This window comes from Cherax quadricarinatus, chromosome 24 (genome assembly GCF_038502225.1).
Source record: "Cherax quadricarinatus isolate ZL_2023a chromosome 24, ASM3850222v1, whole genome shotgun sequence".
Lineage (NCBI taxonomy): Eukaryota > Metazoa > Arthropoda > Malacostraca > Decapoda > Parastacidae > Cherax > Cherax quadricarinatus.
In genome coordinates, this window is record NC_091315.1 from 35,542,790 (window position 1) to 35,566,770 (window position 23,981).

Here is a 23,981-nt window from a genome sequence, read left to right on the forward strand (position 1 = left end):
TATGGACATAGGGTGTGATTTCCAAATGAATCAGAAGCATAATTTAGACCTAGTAAGACAAAGACACTTTCTTAAACCATTTGAAATTACCCCTTTTCAAATCACTGTACTTCCCTTTTCCCCCTCAAAAAAAAAAATCAATAGATTAAAGTCATAGGTTCGTCCATGAGTCCACATATGTATCTGATAGTTCCGCTGGTATAAAACGGATACATTAACACTTGGGGGTTCCACTCACTGAATTGTTCACTAAATTCCTTGCACTCAGATGCGTCTTTGTGTCTAATCATGACACTAATTATAAGCGATTCTCCATCATCTATAAATGCTCTAATTCTCATGAAGTACAATTGCAACATCTTAGTGTCAGAACCTATACTCATGTACCGTAAAATTATAAACAGCGGATTCAGAATCCACTTTCTGCAGATCATCTCTCGCATTATTGACCTTCAACTGTATTATAGAACTGATAAGTTAGCAAGTTCGTATACCATATAGGCGGAAGTCATAACTTTGGGCTATAACTAGTGGTCTGAGGACAATTATACAGAAAAAATCAATGTCAATGGCTCATCTAGGAAATTCAACTTAAACCTGTATGTTAGCATCACCAGGTTTCGGCTAGGCTATAAATACCTCTATATATTTGCTTTATAAACTTTACTATGTGTAAATCTTGACAAAATTATTATCACATCATCCTATGCCTCTTGTGTATAATTTATCCTGCCCTCGCTCTGGAATGATGGAGATGAAGTCATAAAATCCCATTTCTCCCGTGTATGGGATAGACTCTCCTGAGAGATGACAGTTCCCAAGTGATAGTAACTCCAGTTATGCTGGAAGGTAACCTAGAAGCTGCCGTAGCTGATGAGCCCTTACTGGAATACTTGACGATATCCTCATTGCTCTGATGAAGTCTCCCAGATCAGGCTGACGGATTTCAACATCTTTTATGAGCCCTATTTTATGGGTGAGCCGCGATAGCTCACTCGGCTCACACGCTGAGGACTGGGGTCGATCCCTGGTATCGCTGGAAGCATTAGGACGTGTTTCCTTAAGATACCTTATGTCCAATGTTCACCCATCAGTACCTGGGTGCTAGTCGACTGGTGTGGGTCACATCCTGGGACAAAATTGACCTAATCTGCCCGAAATGCTCTACGAAACAATGGGCTTTCTACATAGTAGTATGTTATTGAAATACATATTATAGACTGCTTTTGTTCCCACTGTGAAATTATTGTGTGAAATAGGGTAGCAGCACACATCTGATGTATCCAAGCTTATTAAATAAAAAATGAAGTCACTGCGTGGATGAATGCGTAAAAAATCCAGGAATCTAGATATAACGCACTCACAACTCTTAAATAAATGTCTCAATATTTCATACACAATGTTGCATTAAAACAAATTCTGGAAAAAAAATACCATGACTTTGCCTGTTGTAAATGACTCGTAACCTTTGTAACTTGCTTTATCAACAGAACAACTTCAGCAGCCCCTCAGTGCATTGTTTGTGTACCAATGAATGTACTGCTTCATCGCTATATATATATATGACTCACTTCGCACATTACTGTTAGTGTTGACTAGTAATTTTGTAAATAATTCAATGCTACTGTAACTTGCTGAGCTAACAAAATGTTAGTACCTAGTTCTTGGACCAACTGTAGGCTTCTAATCTTAATTATTATTATTATTATTATTATTATTATTATTATTATTATTATTATTATTTATTGTTATTCATATTATTGTTATTAATATTATTATTAGGAAGCGCCAAAATAGTAGGGGGTCACACAGCGTTGAGCGAGTGAGGGAGGACAGGGCTAATTGACTGGATCAAAAACCCCCTCACTGGACATCAAAGCACCTTCCCCGAGGAGGAAGCTTATGAGAAAAATGATTCAGTCTATTTACACCATTTGCTAAAATAACTGGATTTTTTAAAATATAAAACATAACATTTATATTTTTATTAACATAAACGTAATTTGCAGAAGCAGGAAAAAAGGTGCACGAGACCAGTTGTCAGGACTTGTAAGACAAAATATATTCAGTGAATCTTCTGGCCAACTTGCCCTTCTTAATATATTTAATCTAGTTAATTTAATTAATCGTATAGTACCCGAATTTTAGCCAAGACAAATATCTGTAAAATAAATTTTCACAGTATTTATTATATCAAGAGGAAACTTAAATTATGAGTATTAAACTGCGTGAAACTTGAAGTGTTTCATTAGGAGAATATCAGTGGTAGCCGTAAGAAGGAGCATAGCTGGGATAACTAGCAGTGCCCTGGTAGGTCACTGTTGGGTGGTAACCACTACCATCGGCCCAGTAACCCACAGTTTGCACACGACCGTCAGGAAGGTTCACATAGTATGTACCCTTGACGTTAGAACCATCACCACTCTCCTGTTGACCAAAGTTGGTGTTTCCGGCGCTCACCCCATAATTAAAGTTGTAAGGGATGGGTACCTGGAACAGAATATACAAGGTTAGTGCCACTCGTAATTAACACAAACATTGCTCATGTTAGTTCACTTAATACAACACAGTAACTAAATACCTACATCATAGCCCACTGGAAGAGCCACACCAGCAGCCACCAGCATGAACATCAACAACACCTGCACAGATAAAGATATAAGAGTTTCTGTGCTGAAGGAATAAGAAATATGCGGTCTTTATAAATGAGAGTCTCAAACATTCATTATTCCCATGAAATTATAATGTTTAGTCTCGTACTTATGATTATAAAAAATGCAATCACATTATCAGTGTTTCAAGAATGAAACACTGACCTTCAATTACCGTTTTACCTTAAATTAAATGCTAACGAAAAGTGCAGATGTGAACATGTAAAAAACTTTTCTGTAATGGATTTTAAAAAATAAGATAAAAGGCTATGAGCCTGCACCTTTAATTTTCATAAAAAGTGCACTTTCTAAGAAAGTGCATCACAAAACTTTTTATAATTATAAACAATAAAAATTTATACAACCCTTTTACATGCACATTATTTAGTGAACTTGAGAAGCGTTCTGAGTTGCCAAGCTGGGCAATACTCACAGAGGTGAACATGTTAACTTATGTGATGGTGAGCAGACACTGTCTCCTCCCTGGCCTCCAGCTTGCTTTTATACCTCCGGCAACACCCAGTCACCAGCCTCACATTTCTCAGTCAGTCAAGCTCAAGGACCAAATTGGAAACAAGTTACTTTGATTTTTTGGGTTATGCTAAGTAATTTACACATATTATTATGCAAGATAATTGTAATCAGTCACACACTATCTAAATGTGTCTGAATTACTAAGGTCGCACTGTCACCAAGTTCCTTCTGTATGTAATGTGATGTAATTAAGCTGACAATTCTGTATGATAAATTAATTAAATTACTACACTTCACAAATACCAGTACCATATACAAACTTTCCTATGGAAATCATTTGTTTGAAGTTTTTCTGTCAAGTGACATCATACTACACTAAATACACAAATAACCTGCACATAAAAGAGAGAAGCTTACGACGACGTTTCGGTCCGACTTGGACCATTGACAAAGTCAATGGTCCAAGTCTCTTTTATGTGCGGGTTATTTGTGTATCGTTCCAGTCACGGTATTGTGCCTTTTTTGTTATTTACTACACTAAATCTCTCAAATGCAACTCACAAGGAGATATGCTGGTATTATTCACCTGTTTCTGTAAGTGCTTTAGTAATCCTTTGACTGCCTCCCACAGCTATTAAACTGTGTTTATCGTATTAATCACCATTTTTAACCTCTTACTACTGATGTATAGGGTTGTAGAACTCTCCATGTCTTATTTCATAGACAGTTCTTAACATAAATTCAAGCCCTTTATCATCCTTATCACGGACAGTTGAGAACTGTTATCTTGGTTCCACATTTCTACTCTTTTTTTTCAATCCTGTATGATCAAACTACATTATTTAGTTCATAGGTGCCAGGATTGTTTTTATTTCCTAGGATTGGAAGTTTGCACTTGTCCGCACTGAATCGCAACCTGTCTCTTTTCCAACCACAATATTATCCTGTCCAGATACTCTTGAACTTTTATAATATCCTCCCTTGAATTCATTAGCCGATCGTCAGTGAATTTACCTATGTCTCTTTTATTCCTTCTTCACTGATGCAGATTACAGTTAATGAGACTAGTCCTCATTCTGATTTCACCCTATTTAACAGACTGTTTATTATTATTATTATTATTATTATTATTATTATTATTATTATTATTATTATTATTATTATTATTATTATTATTATTAACACATCGGCCATTTCCCACCAAGGCAGGGTATCCCGAAAAAGAAACTTTCATCATTCACTCCATCACTGTCTTGCCAGAGGTGCATTTCACTACAGTTATAAAACTACACCATTAACATCCCTCCTTCAGAGTGCAGACACTGTACTTCCCACCTCCAGGACTCAAGTCCGGCCTGCCTGTTTCATTGAATCCCTTCATAAATGTTACCTTGCCCACACTCCAACAGCAAGTCAAGTCCTAAAAACTATTTGTCTCCACTCCTATCTTGCATGGTCATACATTTTTGCTGGAAGTCCAAGCTCCTCGCATACAAACCCTCCTTTACCCCCTCCCTCCAACATTTCTTAGGCCGACCCCTACCCTACTTTCCTTCCACTACAGCCCTCTGGATAATACTTTAAGTAAACCCGCACCTCCTAATTTCCAAACAATGGATTCTCTGCATTATATTCACACCACACATTGCCCTCAGACACATCTCCACTATCTCCAGCCTCCTTGTTGCAACATTCGCCACCCATGCCTCACACTCACATAATAGCGTTGGTATAACTATGCTTTCTTACAGTCCCCTCTTTGCTTCCATGGGTAATGTTCTTTGTCTCCACAGACTCAGTGCATCACTCACCTTTTTTCCTTCATCAGTTCTATGATTCACTTCATCTTTTATAGACCCATCTGCTAACACGTCCACTCCTAAATATCGGAATATATTCACTTCTTCCAATCTGATATCTAACTTTTCGTTACCTAATTATTTTGCTATCATCACCTTACCCTTTCCTATATACAGTTTTAATTTCCTTCTTTTACATACCACACCAAACTCATCAACTAACCTCTGCAACTTCTCTTCAGAATCTCCCAAAAGCACAGTGTCATCAGCAAAGAGCAACTGTGACAACTCCCACTTTGTTTTAGATTCTTAATCTTTTAACCTCACACCTCTTGCCAACACCCAAGCATTCACTTCTCTTACAACCCCATCTATAAATATATTGAACAACCACAGTGACATCACACATCCTTCTCTAAGGCCTACTTTTACTGGGAAATAATCTCCCTCTCTCCTACATACTGTAACCTGAGCCTCACTATCCTCGTAAAAACTCTACACTGCTTTCAGTAACCTACCTCCTATTCCATACATTTGCAACATATGCCACATTGCATCCTTATCTACCCTATCATACGCCTTTCCCAGATCCATAAATGCCATAAAATCCTCTTTACCCTTATCTAAATACTGTTCGACTATAAGTTTCAATGTAATCACTTGATCTACCTTCCCTGCCCTCCTTGTTCTTCTGTTATCCTACTCTCCGTCTTACTCTTAATTTTTTCAATAACTCTGCCATAAACTTTACCAGGCATACCGAACAGGCTTATTCCCCCATAATTTTTAATCTTTTACCCCTTTTCCCTTTATACAAAGGAACTATGCATGTTCTCTGTCACTCAAAAGGAACCTTACCCTCTTCCATACATTTATTAAACAAAAGAACTAACCATTCCAAAACTATATCTTCCCCTGCTTTTAACATTTCTATCTTTATCCCGTCACTAAAGAATTGTGGGTAACAACTCTATACTAACAAAACTATATATTCTGACTCCATTATCTTACTGATGTATTATTAAAAAATTGAAGGTCTTGGGTTTTTTTTTTTATATTTTTTTCCACACTCTGGTTTACATTTTTATGTCATAAATACCTTAAAATATGTACTTATGATATGCCATATAGACAACTTTTTTATATATATAAAAAATAGAAACATTCCCGAAAGAAAATATCTAACAGTTAAAAAGCTGATAGTTTACAATATTTAGCTTACGATATTTTTTTTCTTATATTTTCCTAACATTCTTGAGGTGATTACTTTGTCTTGCATCTCCAGTCCAGCATTACAGATGCCATTAACAATGTTCTCACACTGGTCTGAGTTCTGACGTTATACACCATAACTAGAAGTGTAGCCTAATCGATATAGTCTGGGAGAGCTAATGCACTTTATATCGAATTTTTTACCCGTATTTTTGCCCCTCAGGGGAGGTTCCTGGACGCTGGTGAGGGGCTCTTGATCTAGGGAATTGGGTCTGTGTGCCAGTTCCCTGAGTCGAGCCTGAATACCTTCCATCCCCCCCCTCACAGGCGCTGTATAATCTTACGGGTTTAGCACTCCTCCGTAATTATAATAATAATACCGTATTTTTGTTTTTAGATCTGCTAGTATCTATTTGGAACAATTCCCTTCCTTTATAAAGCCCTACATAAAATATTATAGCCAATAACTGTAGCTTTGTTATGTTTTCAAAAAATTTTATCTTTTAATAATTTTTTAAATACGAAGACAGTTAAAAAATTACTTGGAAAGTCATACAGCTTCGAGTCCACACAATATTATTTTGTATGTAAATCTTTCTCGCCATGTAGGAGACAATAATTTTTATTATATATCCCACAAGTCAGAAAATTAAGATTAATTCAAGCTGCTCTCTATAAATTATTTAACTATTATTTTCTAGCACCTCCTCTAGCCTAGAAAATCAACAATAATGTCCATGAAATAACAGTCAAACTTAATTTCCTAAGAACAGTTATTATCTTCCTGTCTCCACATCTTCCAACGTAACAGATGAAAATTATGTATACAAGATTATGAGAAAGAAATTAGTGTAGTATCAAAGAGCGATATACGTTGATTAGTCATAAATTTAAACGGTATTTGACTGGATTGAGTTCCAGCTCCTGGGCCATAAGAGAGTGTTCAACTACAGCTCCTGGTTCTCTTGAGGGTGTTGAGGTACAGCCACTGTGTGTATAATAGTACAATTGTCTTGGATTATTGGTACTGGGAATACATCTTTCTGAACATGTAGTTAACGAAACACATCTAATTAACCATATAACGAGACTTTAATATATAAAATGACTCTCCGCTGTCCAGTATATATACCTGTGTCAAATAAGGTTTGATACAGACACAGTGTTACCTTTGTAATCCTTCCATTGTATACACTATAGGTTCAAGACGACCTCCGATTCACAATAAATGTGCCGCTTAGGAGTCACAAATAAAAAATATAAGGAATGGAGATAGAGAGAGGATGTGGACAGGAGACAACAATTTGAGTTCATAATGTCTGAAGTGTGGACCTAATTAAGAGTGGAGAAGAATGTGTAACTAGAATTTTAGATTTGGAGGAGGAAATGGACGATATACTTCAAACGTTGCAAGAAAATAATGAACAGGGGATTAATGTAGCAGAACAATGGACTCAAAGCATAAAAACAGAGAAGAAAAAATTTAGAGAGGACGATGAAAGATAAAGGGAGAGGGTGAACTACAGACTATGGAAAAGACAGACAAAAAATTGACTTCAGTGGATATATTCCGTCCTGTACATTTGATTCCAGTGAGTCTTTATTATACACTTCAGCTGCTGAGCAAGTCAATACTTGCATCACTGAATTTCCTAGAAATTGTGAAAAAGATTATTTAATCGATCTACAACAATAAGTTGATAGAGGAAGAAAAACTTATTACCTTACGTTTTCAATTTTATTAACAGTATTAATATAATTTACAGAACCAAGAAAATGTACACGAGATAAGTAGTCAAACCTTACGAGACAGGTTGAGTTTACGACATTTTGTGGCTTAGTCGCTCTTGATAATAGTCACTGCAAGAATTAGCTTAGTAAAAAGTAATTCTGTTCTAGCCTGAAAAAATGTCTAAAGTATATTTCAACCATTTTTGTTGATCTTACGAGGAAACTTTACTTAATGATGGTTAAAGAAGAGTAAATGAAATATATATGAATATCAGTGGTAGCCGTAAGAAGGAGCATAACTGGGATAACTAGCAGTGCCCTGGTAGGTCACTGTTGGGTGGTAACCACTACCATCGGCCCAGTAACCCACAGTTTGCACACGACCGTCAGGAAGGTTCACATAGTATGTACCCTTGACGTTAGAACCATCACCACTCTCCTGTTGACCAAAGTTGGTGTTTCCGGCGCTCACCCCATAATTAAAGTTGTAAGGGATGGGTACCTGGAACAGAATATACAAGGTTAGTGCCACTCGTAATTAACACAAACATTGCTCATGTTAGTTCACTTAATACAACACAGTAACTAAATACCTACATCATAGCCCACTGGAAGAGCCACACCAGCAGCCACCAGCATGCACATCAACAACACCTGCACAGATAAAGATATAAGAGTTTCTGTGCTGAAGGAATAAAAGATATGCGGTCTTTATAAATAAAAGTCTCAAACATTCATTAATCCCATAAAATAATGTTTAGTCTCGTACTTATGATTATAAAAAATGCAATCACATTATCAGTGTAAAGTGTTTCAAGAATGAAACATTGACCTTCAATTACCGTTTTACCTTAAATTAAATGCTAACGAAAAGTGCAGATGTGAACATGTAAAAAACTTTTCTGTAATGGATTTTAAAAAATAAGATAAAAGGCTATGAGCCTGCACCTTTAATTTTCATAAAAAGTGCACTTTCTAAGAAAGTGCATCACAAAACTTTTTATAATTATAAACAATAAAAATTTATACAACCCTTTTACATGCACATTATTTAGTGAACTTGAGAAGCGTTCTGAGTTGCCAAGCTGGGCAATACTCACAGAGGTGAACATGTTAACTTATGTGATGGTGAGCAGACACTGTCTCCTCCCTGGCCTCCAGCTTGCTTTTATACCTCCGGCAACACCCAGTCACCAGCCTCACATTTCTCAGTCAGTCAAGCTCAAGGACCAAATTGGAAACAAGTTACTTTGATTTTTTGGGTTATGCTAAGTAATTTACACATATTATTATGCAAGATAATTGTAATCAGTCACACACTATCTAAATGTGTCTGAATTACTAAGGTCGCACTGTCACCAAGTTCCTCCTGTATGTAATGTGATGTAATTAAGCTGACAATTCTGTATGATAAATTAATTAAATTACTACACTTCACAAATGCCAGTACCATATACAAACTTTCCTATGGAAATCATTTGTTTGAAGTTTTTCTGTCAAGTGACATCATACTACACTAAATACACAAATAACCTGCACATAAAAGAGAGAAGCTTACGACGACGTTTCGGTCCGACTTGGACCATTGACAAAGTCAATGGTCCAAGTCTCTTTTATGTGCGGGTTATTTGTGTATCGTTCCAGTCACGGTATTGTGCCTTTTTTGTTATTTACTACACTAAATCTCTCAAATGCAACTCACAAGGAGATATGCTGGTATTATTCACCTGTTTCTGTGAGTGCTTTAGTAATCCTTTGACTGCCTCCCACAGCTATTAAACTGTGTTTATCGTATTAATCACCATTTTTAACCTCTTGCTACTGATGTATAGGGTTGTAGAACTCTCCATGTCTTATTTCATAGACAGTTCTTAATATAAATCCAAGCACTTTATCAGCCTTATCACGGACAGTTAAGAACTGTTATCTTGGTTCCACATTTCTACTCTTTTTTTTTCAATCCTGTATGATCAAACTCTACATTATTTAGTTCATAGGTGCCAGGATTGTTTTTATTTCCTAGGATTGGAAGTTTGCACTTGTCCGCACTGAATCGCAACCTGTCTCTTTTCCAACCACAATATTATCCTGTCCAGATACTCTTGAACTTTTATAATATCCTCCCTTGAATTCATTAGCCGATCGTCAGTGAATTTACCTATGTCTCTTTTATTCCTTCTTCACTGATGCAGATTACAGTTAATGAGACTAGTCCTCATTCTGATTTCACCCTATTTAACAGACTGTTTATTATTATTATTATTATTATTATTATTATTATTATTATTATTATTATTATTATTATTATTATTATTATTATTATTAACACATCGGCCATTTCCCACCAAGGCAGGGTATCCCGAAAAAGAAACTTTCATCATTCACTCCATCACTGTCTTGCCAGAGGTGCATTTCACTACAGTTATAAAACTACACCATTAACATCCCTCCTTCAGAGTGCAGACACTGTACTTCCCACCTCCAGGACTCAAGTCCGGCCTGCCTGTTTCACTGAATCCCTTCATAAATGTTACCTTGCCCACACTCCAACAGCAAGTCAAGTCATAAAACTATTTGTCTCCACTCCTATCTTGCACGGTCATGCATTTTTACTGGAAGTCCAAGCTCCTCGCATACAAACCCTCCTTTACCCCCTCCCTCCAACATTTCTTAGGCCAACCCCTACCCTACCTTCCTTCCACTACAACCCTCTGGATAATACTTTAAGTAAACCCGCACCTCCTAATTTCCAAACTATGGATTCTCTGCATTATATTCACACCACACATTGCCCTCAGACACATCTCCACTATCTCCAGCCTTCTTGTTGCAACATTCGCCACCCATGCCTCACACCCACATAATAGCGTTGGTATAACTATGCTTTCTTACATTCCCCTCTTTGCTTCCATGGGTAATGTTCTTTGTCTCCACAGACACAATGCATCACTCACCTTTTTTCCTTCATCAGTTCTATGATTCACTTCATCTTTTATAGACCCATCTGCTAACACGTCCACTCCTAAATATCGGAATATATTCACTTCCTCCAATCTGATATCTAACTTTTCGTTACCTAATTATTTTGCTATCATCACCTTACTCTTTCCTATATACAGTTTTAATTTCCTTCTTTTACATGCCACACCAAACTCATCAACTAACCTCTGCAACTTCTCTTCAGAATCTCCCAAAAGCACAGTGTCATCAGCAAAGAGCAACTGTGACAACTCCCACTTTGTCTTAGATTGTTTATCTTTTAACCTCACACCTCTTGCCAACACCCAAGCATTCACTTCTCTTACAACCCCATCTATAAATATATTGAACAACCACAGTGACATCACACATCCTTCTCTAAGGCCTACTTTTACTGGGAAATAATCTCCCTCTCTCCTACATACTGTAACCTGAGCCTCACTATCCTCGTAAAAACTCTACACTGCTTTCAGTAACCTACCTCCTATTCCATACATTTGCAACATATGCCACATTGCATCCTTATCTACCCTATCATACGCCTTTCCCAGATCCATAAATGCCATAAAATCCTCTTTACCCTTATCTAAATACTGTTCAACTATAAGTTTCACTGTAAACACTTGATCTACCTTCCCTACCCTCCTTGTTCTTCTGTTATCCTACTCTCCGTCTTACTCTTAATTTTTTCAATAACTCTGCCATAAACTTTACCAGGCATACCGAACAGGCTTATTCCCCCATAATTTTTAATCTTTTACCCCTTTTCCCTTTATACAAAGGAACTATGCATGTTCTCTGTCACTCAAAAGGAACCTTACCCTCTTCCATACATTTATTAAACAAAAGAACTAACCATTCCAAAACTATATCTTCCACTGCTTTTAACATTTCTATCTTTATCCCGTCACTAAAGAATTGTGGGTAACAACTCTATACTAACAAAACTATATATTCTGACTCCATTATCTTACTGATGTATTATTAAAAAATTGAAGGTCTTGGGGTTTTTTTTTTATATTTTTTCCACACTCTGGTTTACATTTTTATGTCATAAATACCTTAAAATATGTACTTATGATATGCCATATAGACAACTTTTTTATATATATAAAAAATAGAAACATTCCCGAAAGAAAATATCTAACAGTTAAAAAGCTGATAGTTTACAATATTTAGCTTACGATATTTTTTTTCTTATATTTTCCTAACATTCTTGAGGTGATTACTTTGTCTTGCATCTCCAGTCCAGCATTACAGATGCCATTAACAATGTTCTCACACTGGTCTGAGTTCTGACGTTATACACCATAACTAGAAGTGTAGCCTAATCGATATAGTCTGGGAGAGCTAATGCACTTTATATCGAATTTTTTACCCGTATTTTTGCCCCTCAGGGGAGGTTCCTGGACGCTGGTGAGGGGCTCTTGATCTAGGGAATTGGATCTGTGCGCCAGTTCCCTGAGTCGAGCCTGGATACCTTCCATCCCCCCCCCTCACAGGCGCTGTATAATCTTACGGGTTTAGCACTCCTCCGTAATTATAATAATAATACCGTATTTTTGTTTTTAGATCTGCTAGTATCTATTTGGAACAATTCCCTTCCTTTATAAAGCCCTACATAAAATATTATAGCCAATAACTGTAGCTTTGTTATGTTTTCAAAAAAATTTTATCTTTTAATAATTTTTTAAATACGAAGACAATTAAAAAATTACTTGGAAAGTCATACAGCTTCGAGTCCACACAATATTATTTTGTATGTAAATCTTTCTCGCCATGTAGGAGACAATAATTTTTATTATATATCCCACAAGTCAGAAAATTAAGATTAATTCAAGCTGCTCTCTATAAATTATTTAACTATTATTTTCTAGCACCTCCTCTAGCCTAGAAAATCAACAATAATGTCCATGAAATAACAGTCAAACTTAATTTCCTAAGAACAGTTATTATCTTCCTGTCTCCACATCTTCCAACGTAACAGATGAAAATTATGTATACAAGATTATGAGAAAGAAATCAGTGTAGTATCAAAGAGCGATATACGTTGATTAGTCATTAATTTAAACGGTATTTGACTGGATTGAGTTCCAGCTCCTGGGCCATAAGAGAGTGTTCAACTACAGCTCCTGGTTCTCTTGAGAGCGTTGAGGTACAGCCACTGTGTGTATAATAGTACAATTGTCTTGGATTATTGGTACTGGGAATACATCTTTCTGAACATGTAGTTAACGAAACACATCTAATTAACCATATAACGAGACTTTAATATATAAAATGACTCTCCGCTGTCCAGTATATATACCTGTGTCAAATGAAGTTTGATACAGACACAGTGTTACCTTTGTAATCCTTCCATTGTATACACTATAGGTTCAAGATGACCTCCGATTCACAATAAATGTGCCGCTTAGGAGTCACAAATAAAAAATATAAGGAATGGAGATAGAGAGAGGATGTGGACAGGAGACAACAATTTGAGTTCATAATGTCTGAAGTGTGGACCTAATTAAGAGTGGAGAAGAATGTGTAACTAGAATTTTAGATTTGGAGGAGGAAATGGACGATATACTTCAAACGTTGCAAGAAAATAATGAACAGGGGATTAATGTAGCAGAACAATGGACTCAAAGAATAAAAACAGAGAAGAAAAATTTAGAGAGGACGATGAAAGATAAAGGGAGAGGGTGAACTACAGACTATGGAAAAGACAGACAAAAAATTGACTTCAGTGGATATATTCCGTCCTGTACATTTGATTCCAGTGAGTCTTTATTATACACTTCAGCTGCTGAGCAAGTCAATACTTGCATCACTGAATTTCCTAGAAATTGTGAAAAAGATTATTTAATCGATCTACAACAATAAGTTGATAGAGGAAGAAAAACTTATTACCTTACGTTTTCAATTTTATTAACAGTATTAATATAATTTACAGAACCAAGAAAATGTACACGAGATAAGTAGTCAATCCTTACGAGACAGGTTGAGTTTACGACATTTTGTGGCTTAGTCGCTCTTGATAATAGTCACTGCAAGAATTAGCTTAGTAAAAAGTAATTCTGTTCTAGCCTGAAAAAATGTCTAAAGTATATTTCAACCATTTTTGTTGATCTTACGAGGAAACTTTGCTTAATGATGGTTAAAGAAGAGTAAATGAAATATATATGAATATCAGTGGTAGCCGTAAGAAGGAGCATAACTGGGATAACTAGCAGTGCCCTGGTAGGTCACTGTTGGGTGGTAACCACTACCATCGGCCCAGTAACCCACAGTTTGCACACGACCGTCAGGAAGGTTCACATAGTATGTACCCTTGACGTTAGAACCATCACCACTCTCCTGTTGACCAAAGTTGGTGTTTCCGGCGCTCACCCCATAATTAAAGTTGTAAGGGATGGGTACCTGGAACAGAATATATAAGGTTAGTGCCACTCGTAATTAACACAAACATTGCTCATGTTAGTTCACTTAATTAATACAACACAGTAACTAAATACCTACATCATAGCCCACTGGAAGAGCCACACCAGCAGCCACCAGCATGCACATCAACAACACCTGCACAGATAAAGATATGTGAGTTTATGTTATAATTATTAAAATAGTCTTATATATTCCTAGTCATCTGTTTCAAGCAGCATTGAAGGAATATGAGACATGCTGTTTTTATAAATAAAAGTCTCAAAACAGTCATTAATTCCATAAAATTATAATGTTCATTCTCTTACTTATGGCTATGTAAAAAATGTAATCACAATCATTATTAATGTAAAGTGTTTTAAGAATGAAACAGTGACCCTCAGTTTACGTATTACCTTAAATTACGTGCTAACGAAATAAGCAAATGAAAACGTGTAGTAAAAGACTTCCGTAATGGATTATAAAAAAAAGATTAAAAGGCTATGAACCTGCAACTTTAATTTTAATATATAAAATACACTTTCTAATAAGATGCATAATAAAACATCTTATAATTATCATAAACAAAAATACACTATTATTGTACAACCATATTACATGCACATTATTTCGTAAACTTAAGAACCATTCCGAGCTGTCAAGCTGAGTAGTACTCACAGAGGAGAGCATGTTCGGTAACTTGATGCTGTGATGATTAGCAGACACTGTCTCCTCCCTGGCCTCCAGCCTGATTTTATACCTCCAGCCACACCCACAGTCACCAGCCTCACATTTCCCAGTCAGTCAACCTCAAGGACACCATTGGAAATAAGTTTGATTTTTGGGGGGTTATGCTAGGTAATTTACACGTATTTATTACGTAAGATAATTGTAATCATCCAAAGACTGCCTAATTGTGTCTGGATTAACTTACTAGGGTCGCACCGTAACCAACCAAGTTCTTCCTGTATATAATGTGATGTAACTGAGCTGACAATCTCTGTGATAAATTAATTAAATTACTACACTTTACAAATACCAGTAGCACATACAGATTTTCCTAGGAAAATCATTTGTTTGAAGTCTTTCTGCCAAGTCACATCATACTACACTAAATCCTTCAAACCCAACTCGTCTGGTTCTGTAAGTGCCTTAGTAATCTTTTGACTACCACTCACAGCTATTAACAATATTTATCGTATTAATCACTGTTCTTAACCTCTTGCTACTGATGTACAGGGATGTAGAGCACTCCTTGTCTTCTTATGTAGACAGTTCTTAATATAAATCCAAACACTTTATTAGCCTTATCACGGACACTTAAGTACCGTCTTTTTTTTTACGTCCTATATGATCAAACTTTACATTATTTAGTTTATAGGTGCCAGGATTGTTTTTGTTTCCGAGGATTAGAACTTTACACTTGCCCGCACTGAACCGCAACCTGACACTTTTCCAGTATTAACATGCACAAATACTCTTGAAGTTATATAATATTCTCCCCCGAATTCATTAGTTGGCCTATTTTTATGTCCTTTTTATTCCTGTAATGTTGAAGATTACAATCAATTCGAGGTCTAAAAACGATCCCTGTGGAACGCCATTTGTGTCTCGTCCTCACTCTTGATTTCATTATTTTTAGCAGACTCTTCGCTGCTTATCAGTGAGCTGTACATACAGTCAGTCGTTGAATATCTTGTGTGAGTTTTCATTGTTCTGCATTTACTTTGTTTCATATCACTATGGGATGAGTATAAGATGGAGTTGCGCCCTGGAAATAGGTCACAACGTAATATTTAGTTACGTTCAGAGAATGGGATTCTCGCTTAATATATAAAGATCTTCATTAATAGCTAAAATGGAGCTGTTCGGCTTCATATTATTATCTGTCACTACAATTACCATGTTACTATAATTTCTGTTACTATAATTATTATTTCTGTTATTGTTATTATTACTATTATTAGAACCGTAAATAGGTAGGATCTGTTTCTTTTATAATGTGAAGAGAACAAACACCTAATGGCAGGAAACCATCAGGTCAATTACTGTCAACTAGTTTAAGGTCTAGCTTACAGCAGACGGGGGTCACGTGATCCAACCTCATGTCAGGTTAACTGACTCAGAGTCAAGCAGTCTGCTCCCTGGTCCAGCCTTGAGTACATAACTTATATCTGTCCTCTCATTGCTTGGTAAAGTTTCCAATTTCTTTGGGAATCAGTTTGAGGTGACTCTTAGTTTACTCAGCAAATTTTTGGAAAAAATGAGTTATTCATAATCACGATCATTTGTGCTGTCTTTGGAGGTATATGTGTTTCATGCATTTGTTGTGTGTCTATTTTCTTTATTATAGGAGATAGATTTTGTCATTGAACATACCCACGTTTAGACATAGCTTGAATTATTAGTATCGAGTTAATATTTGGCTTACTAAGGAAAAGTTTTAGCGATGTTTATCATTCCTTGTTTCTGTCTGAGAAGAGATATTCGTATGTCTCCTCTTGAACTGAGTTTGAGAATTAAATTATTATTTGAAAAAGTCATATGATCCATCATTATAATGTGATATTCCCATTGAAATTAAGTGTTTATAACTTCTATGTAAATTTATTTCTGTGACTTAGTTACGATAAAATAAAACAATTGTAACTAAAATGTTAAGGTTCTTGGACTACTTTTGTATATAATTTACTAAGAGAAGAACAGAGTGTTGTCATATAACACTGTATCATAAAATATCGGAATTTTATATTTGTTGGATTTTGCTTCCTAGTGAAAATTAAATCATTATACCGCTATATTCTACAAGGATAACAAGGGTAAACATTGTTCCAATACCTTGATCCAATACCTTGTTCCAATACCTTGTTCCAATACCTTGTTCCAATACCTTGATCCAGTACCTTGATCCAGTACCTTGTTCCAATACCTTGTTCCAATACCTTGTTCCAATACCTTGATCCCGTACCTTGTTCCAATACCTTGATCCAGTACCTTGTTCCAATACATTGTTCCAATACATTGTTCCAATACCTTGTTCCAATACCTTGTTCCAATACCTTGTTCCAATACCTTGTTCCAATACCTTGTTCCAATACCTTGTTCCAATACCTTGTTCCAATACCTTGTTCCAATACCTTGTTCCAATACCTTGTTCCAATACCTTGTTCCAATACCTTGATCCAGTACCTTGTTCCAGTACCTTGATCCAGTACCTTGTTCCAATACCTTGTTCCAATACCTTGTTCCAATACCTTGTTCCAATACATTGTTCCAGTACCTTGTTGCCCGTTAAGGGGCTAAATACTAACGGAGTTTCTTCACTGAACTCCAAGAAATAATGTCTTTACAAAACCCTTACAACACATGGCATTAATAGTTACATATAATTATTAGAAAATAATAAATACCCTGTGGGAAATAAGTCGCATTGATAATATTTTCATCTCACGTCTAAATGACCCGGGTTTGATCCCAGCTGCTGTATAGCCCTTGTGGCTTAGCGCTTCTTTTTGATTATAATAATAATAATTGATCCCAGCTCTGGCACGTCTGTTGCCTCCAGTCACCTAGCAGTAAGTAGGTACCTGGGTGTAAGCTGACTGCTGGGGGTCGCATCCCGTAGTTAAAAGGATCAAAGGACACCGTTGGAAACTACATGTATTTCGATCGCTGTACGATACGAAGATATCCCTGAATTCAATTAGCCCAGCCCATTCTACATCACTGTAGGCGTAATGAATAGTGCGAGGTGGTCATAAAGTTCTAACTTGACAATATACAAAAATATGTATGCGTATTTATGCATGAATTTATGTATGTAGATCAACTTTAAAGTTGGAACTAAATCCAGTCAAAAATGTGAAAATTTAAGACATATCATACGAACTATTGTGAAGATATCTTCAAGAGTTTCTAAGAGGTTCAAGGCTTGCAGATCAATACCCTCATTAGGCCCAGGAGCTGTAATTCGGACACCGTGTAAATTTGCTACTAATATCTCTATCTCTTTCCGAAATTAGGGTAAATTATCACGCAGAATTTTACAAATCTAGACTAGTATTACTATTCTACAAGATCTATTACTGTATATACAATATATGTTGGTAGATATGTCACGAAAATTTCCTTTCCATCTCTCTTCTTTCTTTCCTCTAACTACAGTTAGCTAGATTATGGCACCCAGAGTCCTCTTCCCCTTCTCTTTCCCACCTCCAGTGTACAGATTGTCTGGCCCATAAAAATTTCATTTTTCTCTGTACGTCTGGAATAATTTCCTTCTTTTATTAAAGCCTACATAAAATATTATAATCAATAACTGTAGTTTTATGTTTTCAAACAAGTTTTGTCTTTTAATATTTTTTTTTAAATACGAAGACAGTTAAAAAATTACTTGGAAAGTCATACAGCTTCGAGTCCACACAATATTATTTTGTATGTAAATCTTTCTCGCCATGTAGGAGACAATATTTTTTATTATATATCCCACAAGTCAGAAAATTAAGATTAATTCAAGCTGCTCTCTATAAATTATTTAACTATTATTTTCTAGCACCTCCTCTAGCCTAGAAAATCAACAATAATGTCCATGAAATAACAGTCAAACTTAATTTCCTAAGAACAGTTATTATCTTCCTGTCTCCACATCTTCCAACGTAACAGATGAAAATTATGTATACAAGATTATGAGAAAGAAATCAGTGTAGTATCAAAGAGCGATATACGTTGATTAGTCATAAATTTAATCGGTATTTGACTGGATTGAGTTTCAGCTCCTGGGCCTCATAAGAGTGCTCAGCTACAGCTCCTGGGTCTCATGAGAGTTTTGAGGTATAACAACTATTACTTGCATAATGGGACAATTGTCTGGATCATGTAGCTATCGAAACACATCTAATTAACCATATAACGAGACTTTAATATATGAAATGACTCTTCGCTGTCCAGTATATATACCTGTGTCAAATGAGGTTTGATACAGACAGTGTTACCTTTGTAATCCTTCCATTGTATACACTATAGGTTCAAGGCGACCTGCGGCTTCACAATAAATGTGCCGCTTAGGAGTCACAAATAAAAATAAGGAATGGAAATAGAGAGAGGATGTGGACAGGAGACAACAATTTGAGTGTCTGAAGAATGTGCAACCTGAAGGCTGCAAGAACAAAATAATGAACAATGAGATGAATGAATGTGGCAGAATAATACTCAAAAAATGAAAACAGGAGAGAATGGACTACAGACTATGGAAGAGTGATCAAAGAAATAGAGGTTTTAGTGTTTATCAAACACTTCCGCTGCTGAGCAAGTCAATGAATTTCCTGACAGTTGTGAAAAATTATTAAATCGATATACAATATATGACTAAAATAAGTTAGAGCAAGAAAACCTTACTACCTTATGTTTCCATTTTTATTAATAGCATTAATATAATTTACAGAACCATGAAAATGTACACGAGATCAATAGTCAAGCCTTACGAGACAGAATGAGTTCACAGGATTTTGTGGCTTAGTCGCTCTTGATAATATACTTAGTCTACAAGAATTAGTTAAGTATAAAGTAATTCACTTCTAACCAGAAAAAAACTGTTTTTAAAGTATATTTCAACAATTTTTCATATCTCGCTAGAAAACCTTACTTAATAATGTTTAAAGAACAGTAATATATGTATATATACATGTATATTTGATATGAATACTAGTGGTAGCCGTAAGAAGGAGCATAGCTGGGGTAACTAGCAGTGCCCTGGTAGGTCACTGTTGGGTGGTAACCACTACCATCGGCCCAGTAACCCACAGTTTGCACACGACCGTCAGGAAGGTTCACATAGTATGTACCCTTGACGTTAGAACCATCACCACTCTCCTGTTGGCCAAAGATTGTGTTTCCGGCGCTCACCCCATAATTAAAGTTGTAAGGGATGGGTACCTGGAACAGAATATACAAGGTTAGTGTCACTCGTAATTAACACAAACATTGCTCATGTTAGTTCACTTAATTAATACAACACAGTAACTAAATACCTACATCATATCCCACTGGAAGAGCCACACCAGCAGCCACCAGCATGCACATCAGCAACACCTGCACAGATAGAGATTTAAGAGTTTTAAGACTGTGTAAGTTATGCAAAAGACAGTGTCTTAAGTTTCACTTATTTCAGAGCTTTCCTTGTTTCTCATGTCCGTCTGAAAGATATTGTCGATAACTAATTACTATCTAATGGTCCAAGTCGGACCGAAACGTCTAAATAAGTTTCAGTCTCGTATATGCTGTCTATTTGTATGATAATGCTGTCATATTTTCATATTAAGCAAACCATGGATTAAGAAGGAAATAATGAAGATTTACATGACATATATATTAACGAATAAGTTAAATATTCAAATATTGATTAAGAGTAAAAGTTTTCCCAGATGATAATGAATAAGCCTTTCTGTGCCAAATCCACTAAAACAGGATGTTCCTAATATTTTATAAATAACATAAATATGAAAATCCTCTTTGCTATGCAACTCTGCAACATGCACGTTGTTTACTCAAGTCGGAAACTGTTCTGATGTGAGTCAAGCTGAGTAGTACTCACAGATGTGAACATGTTAGCTTGTTGTGATGGTTAGCAGACACTGTCTCCTCCCTGGCCTCCAGCCTGCCTTTATACTTCCAGCCACACCCACAGTCACCAGCCTCACATTTCCCAGTCAATCAAGGTCGACCGTCACCAGTCATGTTCCTCCTGAGTGTAATGTGATGTAATTGATATCATAATTATCAATAAAAATTGCTGCATTACACCTGTTTGGAGGTAAACTTAACATATGTACCTACGGTATTGGAGTGGAAGTTAGGGTTGTGGCTGGGCAGCAGCAGGTATGTTATATGTCAGTTCTGTGAGGTTGTGGGCTAGAAGTTGGAAAGTAATGAATGTAAATAGATAAAATAAGCTTCATGCAGATCAACAAATGGTGTTTCAGACACCAGTGAATGTGCACAAAGGCTCCAAAGGGATGCAAAAGTTATAGGCATAATCTGTTGATAAATTATTTAGATATGACCGAGGATAACCCAGCAAATTCACTGAGACTTTTTTCCTGCAGGGATGCTTGATAGAGAGTTCATGTTTGTGATAGTCCAGAAAACGGAGACTCATCTGGCGCCTGTTAATATAAGACTCACATTTTCAATTTTTTTTCATTCCAGTGTTAGTCATACATCCGACACTGACGTTAATCATAAGTATGGATTGCACTATCCAGCCCATCCTCATAATCACAAAATTAATTATGTAACTGTTTTAAAGTGCATTTGGTAAGTCCTCGTTGTTTCTCTTCTCCCTGCTGTATAGCCCTTGTCGTTTAGCGCTTCTTTTTGATTATAATAATAATTCTCTTTTCGCTCGAAAAGTTTCGATAGCCTTTTTGTATCACTGCATTTATTGACCTTATATTTTGTCATAATTCCTTAAATTTTGCTTAAAGATAATAGTCTAACCTAATCAGACATAACCTAATCTTAACGTTTTCGAGAAATTTGCTTAAAACTGTTTGTGAGAAACAGACTGTTGTTTTTGGAGGATGGGATGCGGTGGATAGAGGTTTAAATGTGGGTTGGGCAATGTTCATTCAAGACCAAAATTATGTTCGATCGAAATTCCTTGTTTTTTATATATTGTGATATACTTGTACTCAGAGTTTGTGTTGTGGTGTGATGTGTTGGCTTCTGTAGTTCTTTGATGTGCTTCAATATTTCTCCATATATGCTATCCCAGTGATCTGTTTGTCCTGTACGAGCCCTCCGAGGCTGCCTTGTTCTGATCAGTGACCTACACGTAGTTTTGTCTGACCTATGGCCTACACGCTGCTATACTTTGATCTGTGACCTACACGCTGTATTACTCTGACAAGTGGCCTTCATTACTACATTATTCTAATCTGTGACCTCCACACTGTATTACTATGACCTGTGACCCCCACATTGTGTTACTCTGACCTGTGGCCTCCACATCCTTTATAGTATAATAATACGATATCTCCTACATTGTATAATAATAAGGAATTAAAGGGACCCCAATGGAAATAAGTCACTGTCTGACTTTTTGGGTTATCCCAGGTTCTCTACACATATGCTGCTATGTATAATAATCTATGTAACTGTATTTGTGTATACCTGAATAAACTTACTGTATTACTATGACCTGTGGCCTCCATACTGTATTACACTGACTTGTGACCTCCATATTGTATAACTCTGACCTCCTCCACACTGCATTAACCTGACTTGTGACCTGCACCCTGCATAGATCTAACCTTCAACAACTCCATTGTTCTGAACCTCTCAAACCTCCAGCGATGAGCTGTTTCTGATCTCCCTTGGCCTCCACACCGCGCTGCGTTCTCAATTGTTTCATTAGTCGTATAACATAACGAGCGCGTGTCCTCTGCGTGTGGAGTAACCATGACTATACAAGCGCAGATCTTGTGTAAGAGAAGCCCGCATCACGTTGGTCACTCATGACTGGTGTCTGCGCGTTTTACCAAACACTTAGGTTATTCTCACACCGCATTACCTTCCCTTTTTTTAACCGCTGCATCGTATTAAAATGGGTTCCCATATAAGCTTCCTATCAGAAATTTGCCTTCATGTAAAATATATATCTGAGTATACGTGTGTGTGTAGTATAGCTTTCATACCCGAATCTGCATGACAGTGTCTTCCATTGCAGACACTGCAAGGCTCCAGGCGGACATCAATCAAATTTTTCAGTGGGCTGCAGAAAACAATATGAAGTTCAACGATGAGAAATTTCAATTACTCAGATATGGTAAACACGAGGAAATTAAATCTTCATCAGAGTACAAAACAAATTCTGGCCACAAAATAGAGCGAAACACCAACGTCAAAGACCTGGGAGTGATCATGTCGGAGGATCTCACCTTCAATCGCATCTGCTAGAAAAATGACAGGATGGATAATGAGAACCTTCAAAACTAGGGAGGCCAAGCCCATGATGACACTCTTCAGGTCACTTGTTCTATCTAGGCTGGAATATTGCTGCACACTAACAGCACCTTTCAAGGCAGGTGAAATTGCTGACCTAGAAAATGTACAGAGAACCTTCACGGCGCACGTAACGGAGATAAAACACCTCAATTACTGGGAGCGCTTGAGGTTCCTGAACCTGTATTCCCTGGAACGCAGGCGGGAGAGATACATGATTATATACACCTGGAAAATCCTAGAGGGACTAGTACCGAACTTGCACACGAAAATCACTCACTACGAAAGCAAAAGACTTGGCAGACGATGCAACATCTCCCCAATGAAAAGCAGGGGTGTCACTAGCACGTTAAGAGACCATACAATAAGTGTCAGGGACCCGAGACTGTTCAACTGCCTCCCAGCATACATAAGGGGGATTACCAACAGACCCCTGGCAGTCTTCAAGCTGGCACTGGACAAGCACCTAAAGTCGGTTCCTGACCAGCCGGGCTGTGGCTCGTACGTTAGTTTGCGTGCAGCCAGCAGCAACAGCCTGGTTGATCAGGCTCTGATCCACCAGGAGGCCTGGTCACAGACCGGGCCGCGGGGGCGTTGACCCCCGGAACTCTCTCCAGGTAAACTCCAGGTAAACACCTGTGATCCTCTACACTTGGTGGATATTATTTTTGCTTTCATAGAGAAAATTCCCCAGATATATTTTCAGGAACAACTCTAATTTATTTGTTAT

General features: G+C 36.8%; 3 protein-coding genes across 3 annotated transcripts; all 3 read right to left on the reverse strand.

Moving 5' to 3' along the window:
- Positions 1–1,970: 1,970 nt before the first annotated feature.
- Positions 1,971–3,124, reverse strand: LOC128690710 (cuticle protein 7-like). Its single transcript, XM_053779439.2, has 3 exons — positions 3,085–3,124; positions 2,586–2,642; positions 1,971–2,490 (listed from the first exon to the last, which is right to left on the reverse strand). The coding sequence occupies exons 1-3, from the start codon at positions 3,094–3,096 to the stop codon at positions 2,260–2,262; spliced, it is 300 nt and encodes a 99-aa protein (XP_053635414.2). The 5' UTR covers positions 3,097–3,124; the 3' UTR covers positions 1,971–2,259.
- Positions 3,125–7,860: 4,736 nt separating this feature from the next.
- On the reverse strand, positions 7,861–9,011 carry LOC128690709 (cuticle protein 7-like). Its single transcript, XM_053779438.2, has 3 exons — positions 8,968–9,011; positions 8,465–8,521; positions 7,861–8,369 (listed from the first exon to the last, which is right to left on the reverse strand). Exons 1-3 carry the CDS (start codon positions 8,977–8,979, stop codon positions 8,139–8,141), a joined length of 300 nt encoding a protein of 99 aa, XP_053635413.2. The 5' UTR covers positions 8,980–9,011; the 3' UTR covers positions 7,861–8,138.
- A 4,734-nt stretch (positions 9,012–13,745) lies between these two features.
- On the reverse strand, positions 13,746–14,992 carry LOC138853188 (cuticle protein 7-like). The gene is made up of 3 exons (XM_070088500.1): positions 14,930–14,992; positions 14,354–14,410; positions 13,746–14,254 (listed from the first exon to the last, which is right to left on the reverse strand). Exons 1-3 carry the CDS (start codon positions 14,939–14,941, stop codon positions 14,024–14,026), a joined length of 300 nt encoding a protein of 99 aa, XP_069944601.1. The 5' UTR covers positions 14,942–14,992; the 3' UTR covers positions 13,746–14,023.
- Between the last annotated feature and the right edge of the window lie 8,989 nt (positions 14,993–23,981).

Coding starts and splice junctions, on each gene's coding strand:
- LOC128690710 (XM_053779439.2), bottom strand. Junction 2,491..2,585: donor CTCTTCCAGTGGGCTATGAT/GTAGGTATTTAG, acceptor ATTCTGTTCCAG/GTACCCATCCCTTACAACTT.
- LOC128690709 (XM_053779438.2), bottom strand. Junction 8,370..8,464: donor CTCTTCCAGTGGGCTATGAT/GTAGGTATTTAG, acceptor ATTCTGTTCCAG/GTACCCATCCCTTACAACTT.
- LOC138853188 (XM_070088500.1), bottom strand. Junction 14,255..14,353: donor CTCTTCCAGTGGGCTATGAT/GTAGGTATTTAG, acceptor ATTCTGTTCCAG/GTACCCATCCCTTACAACTT.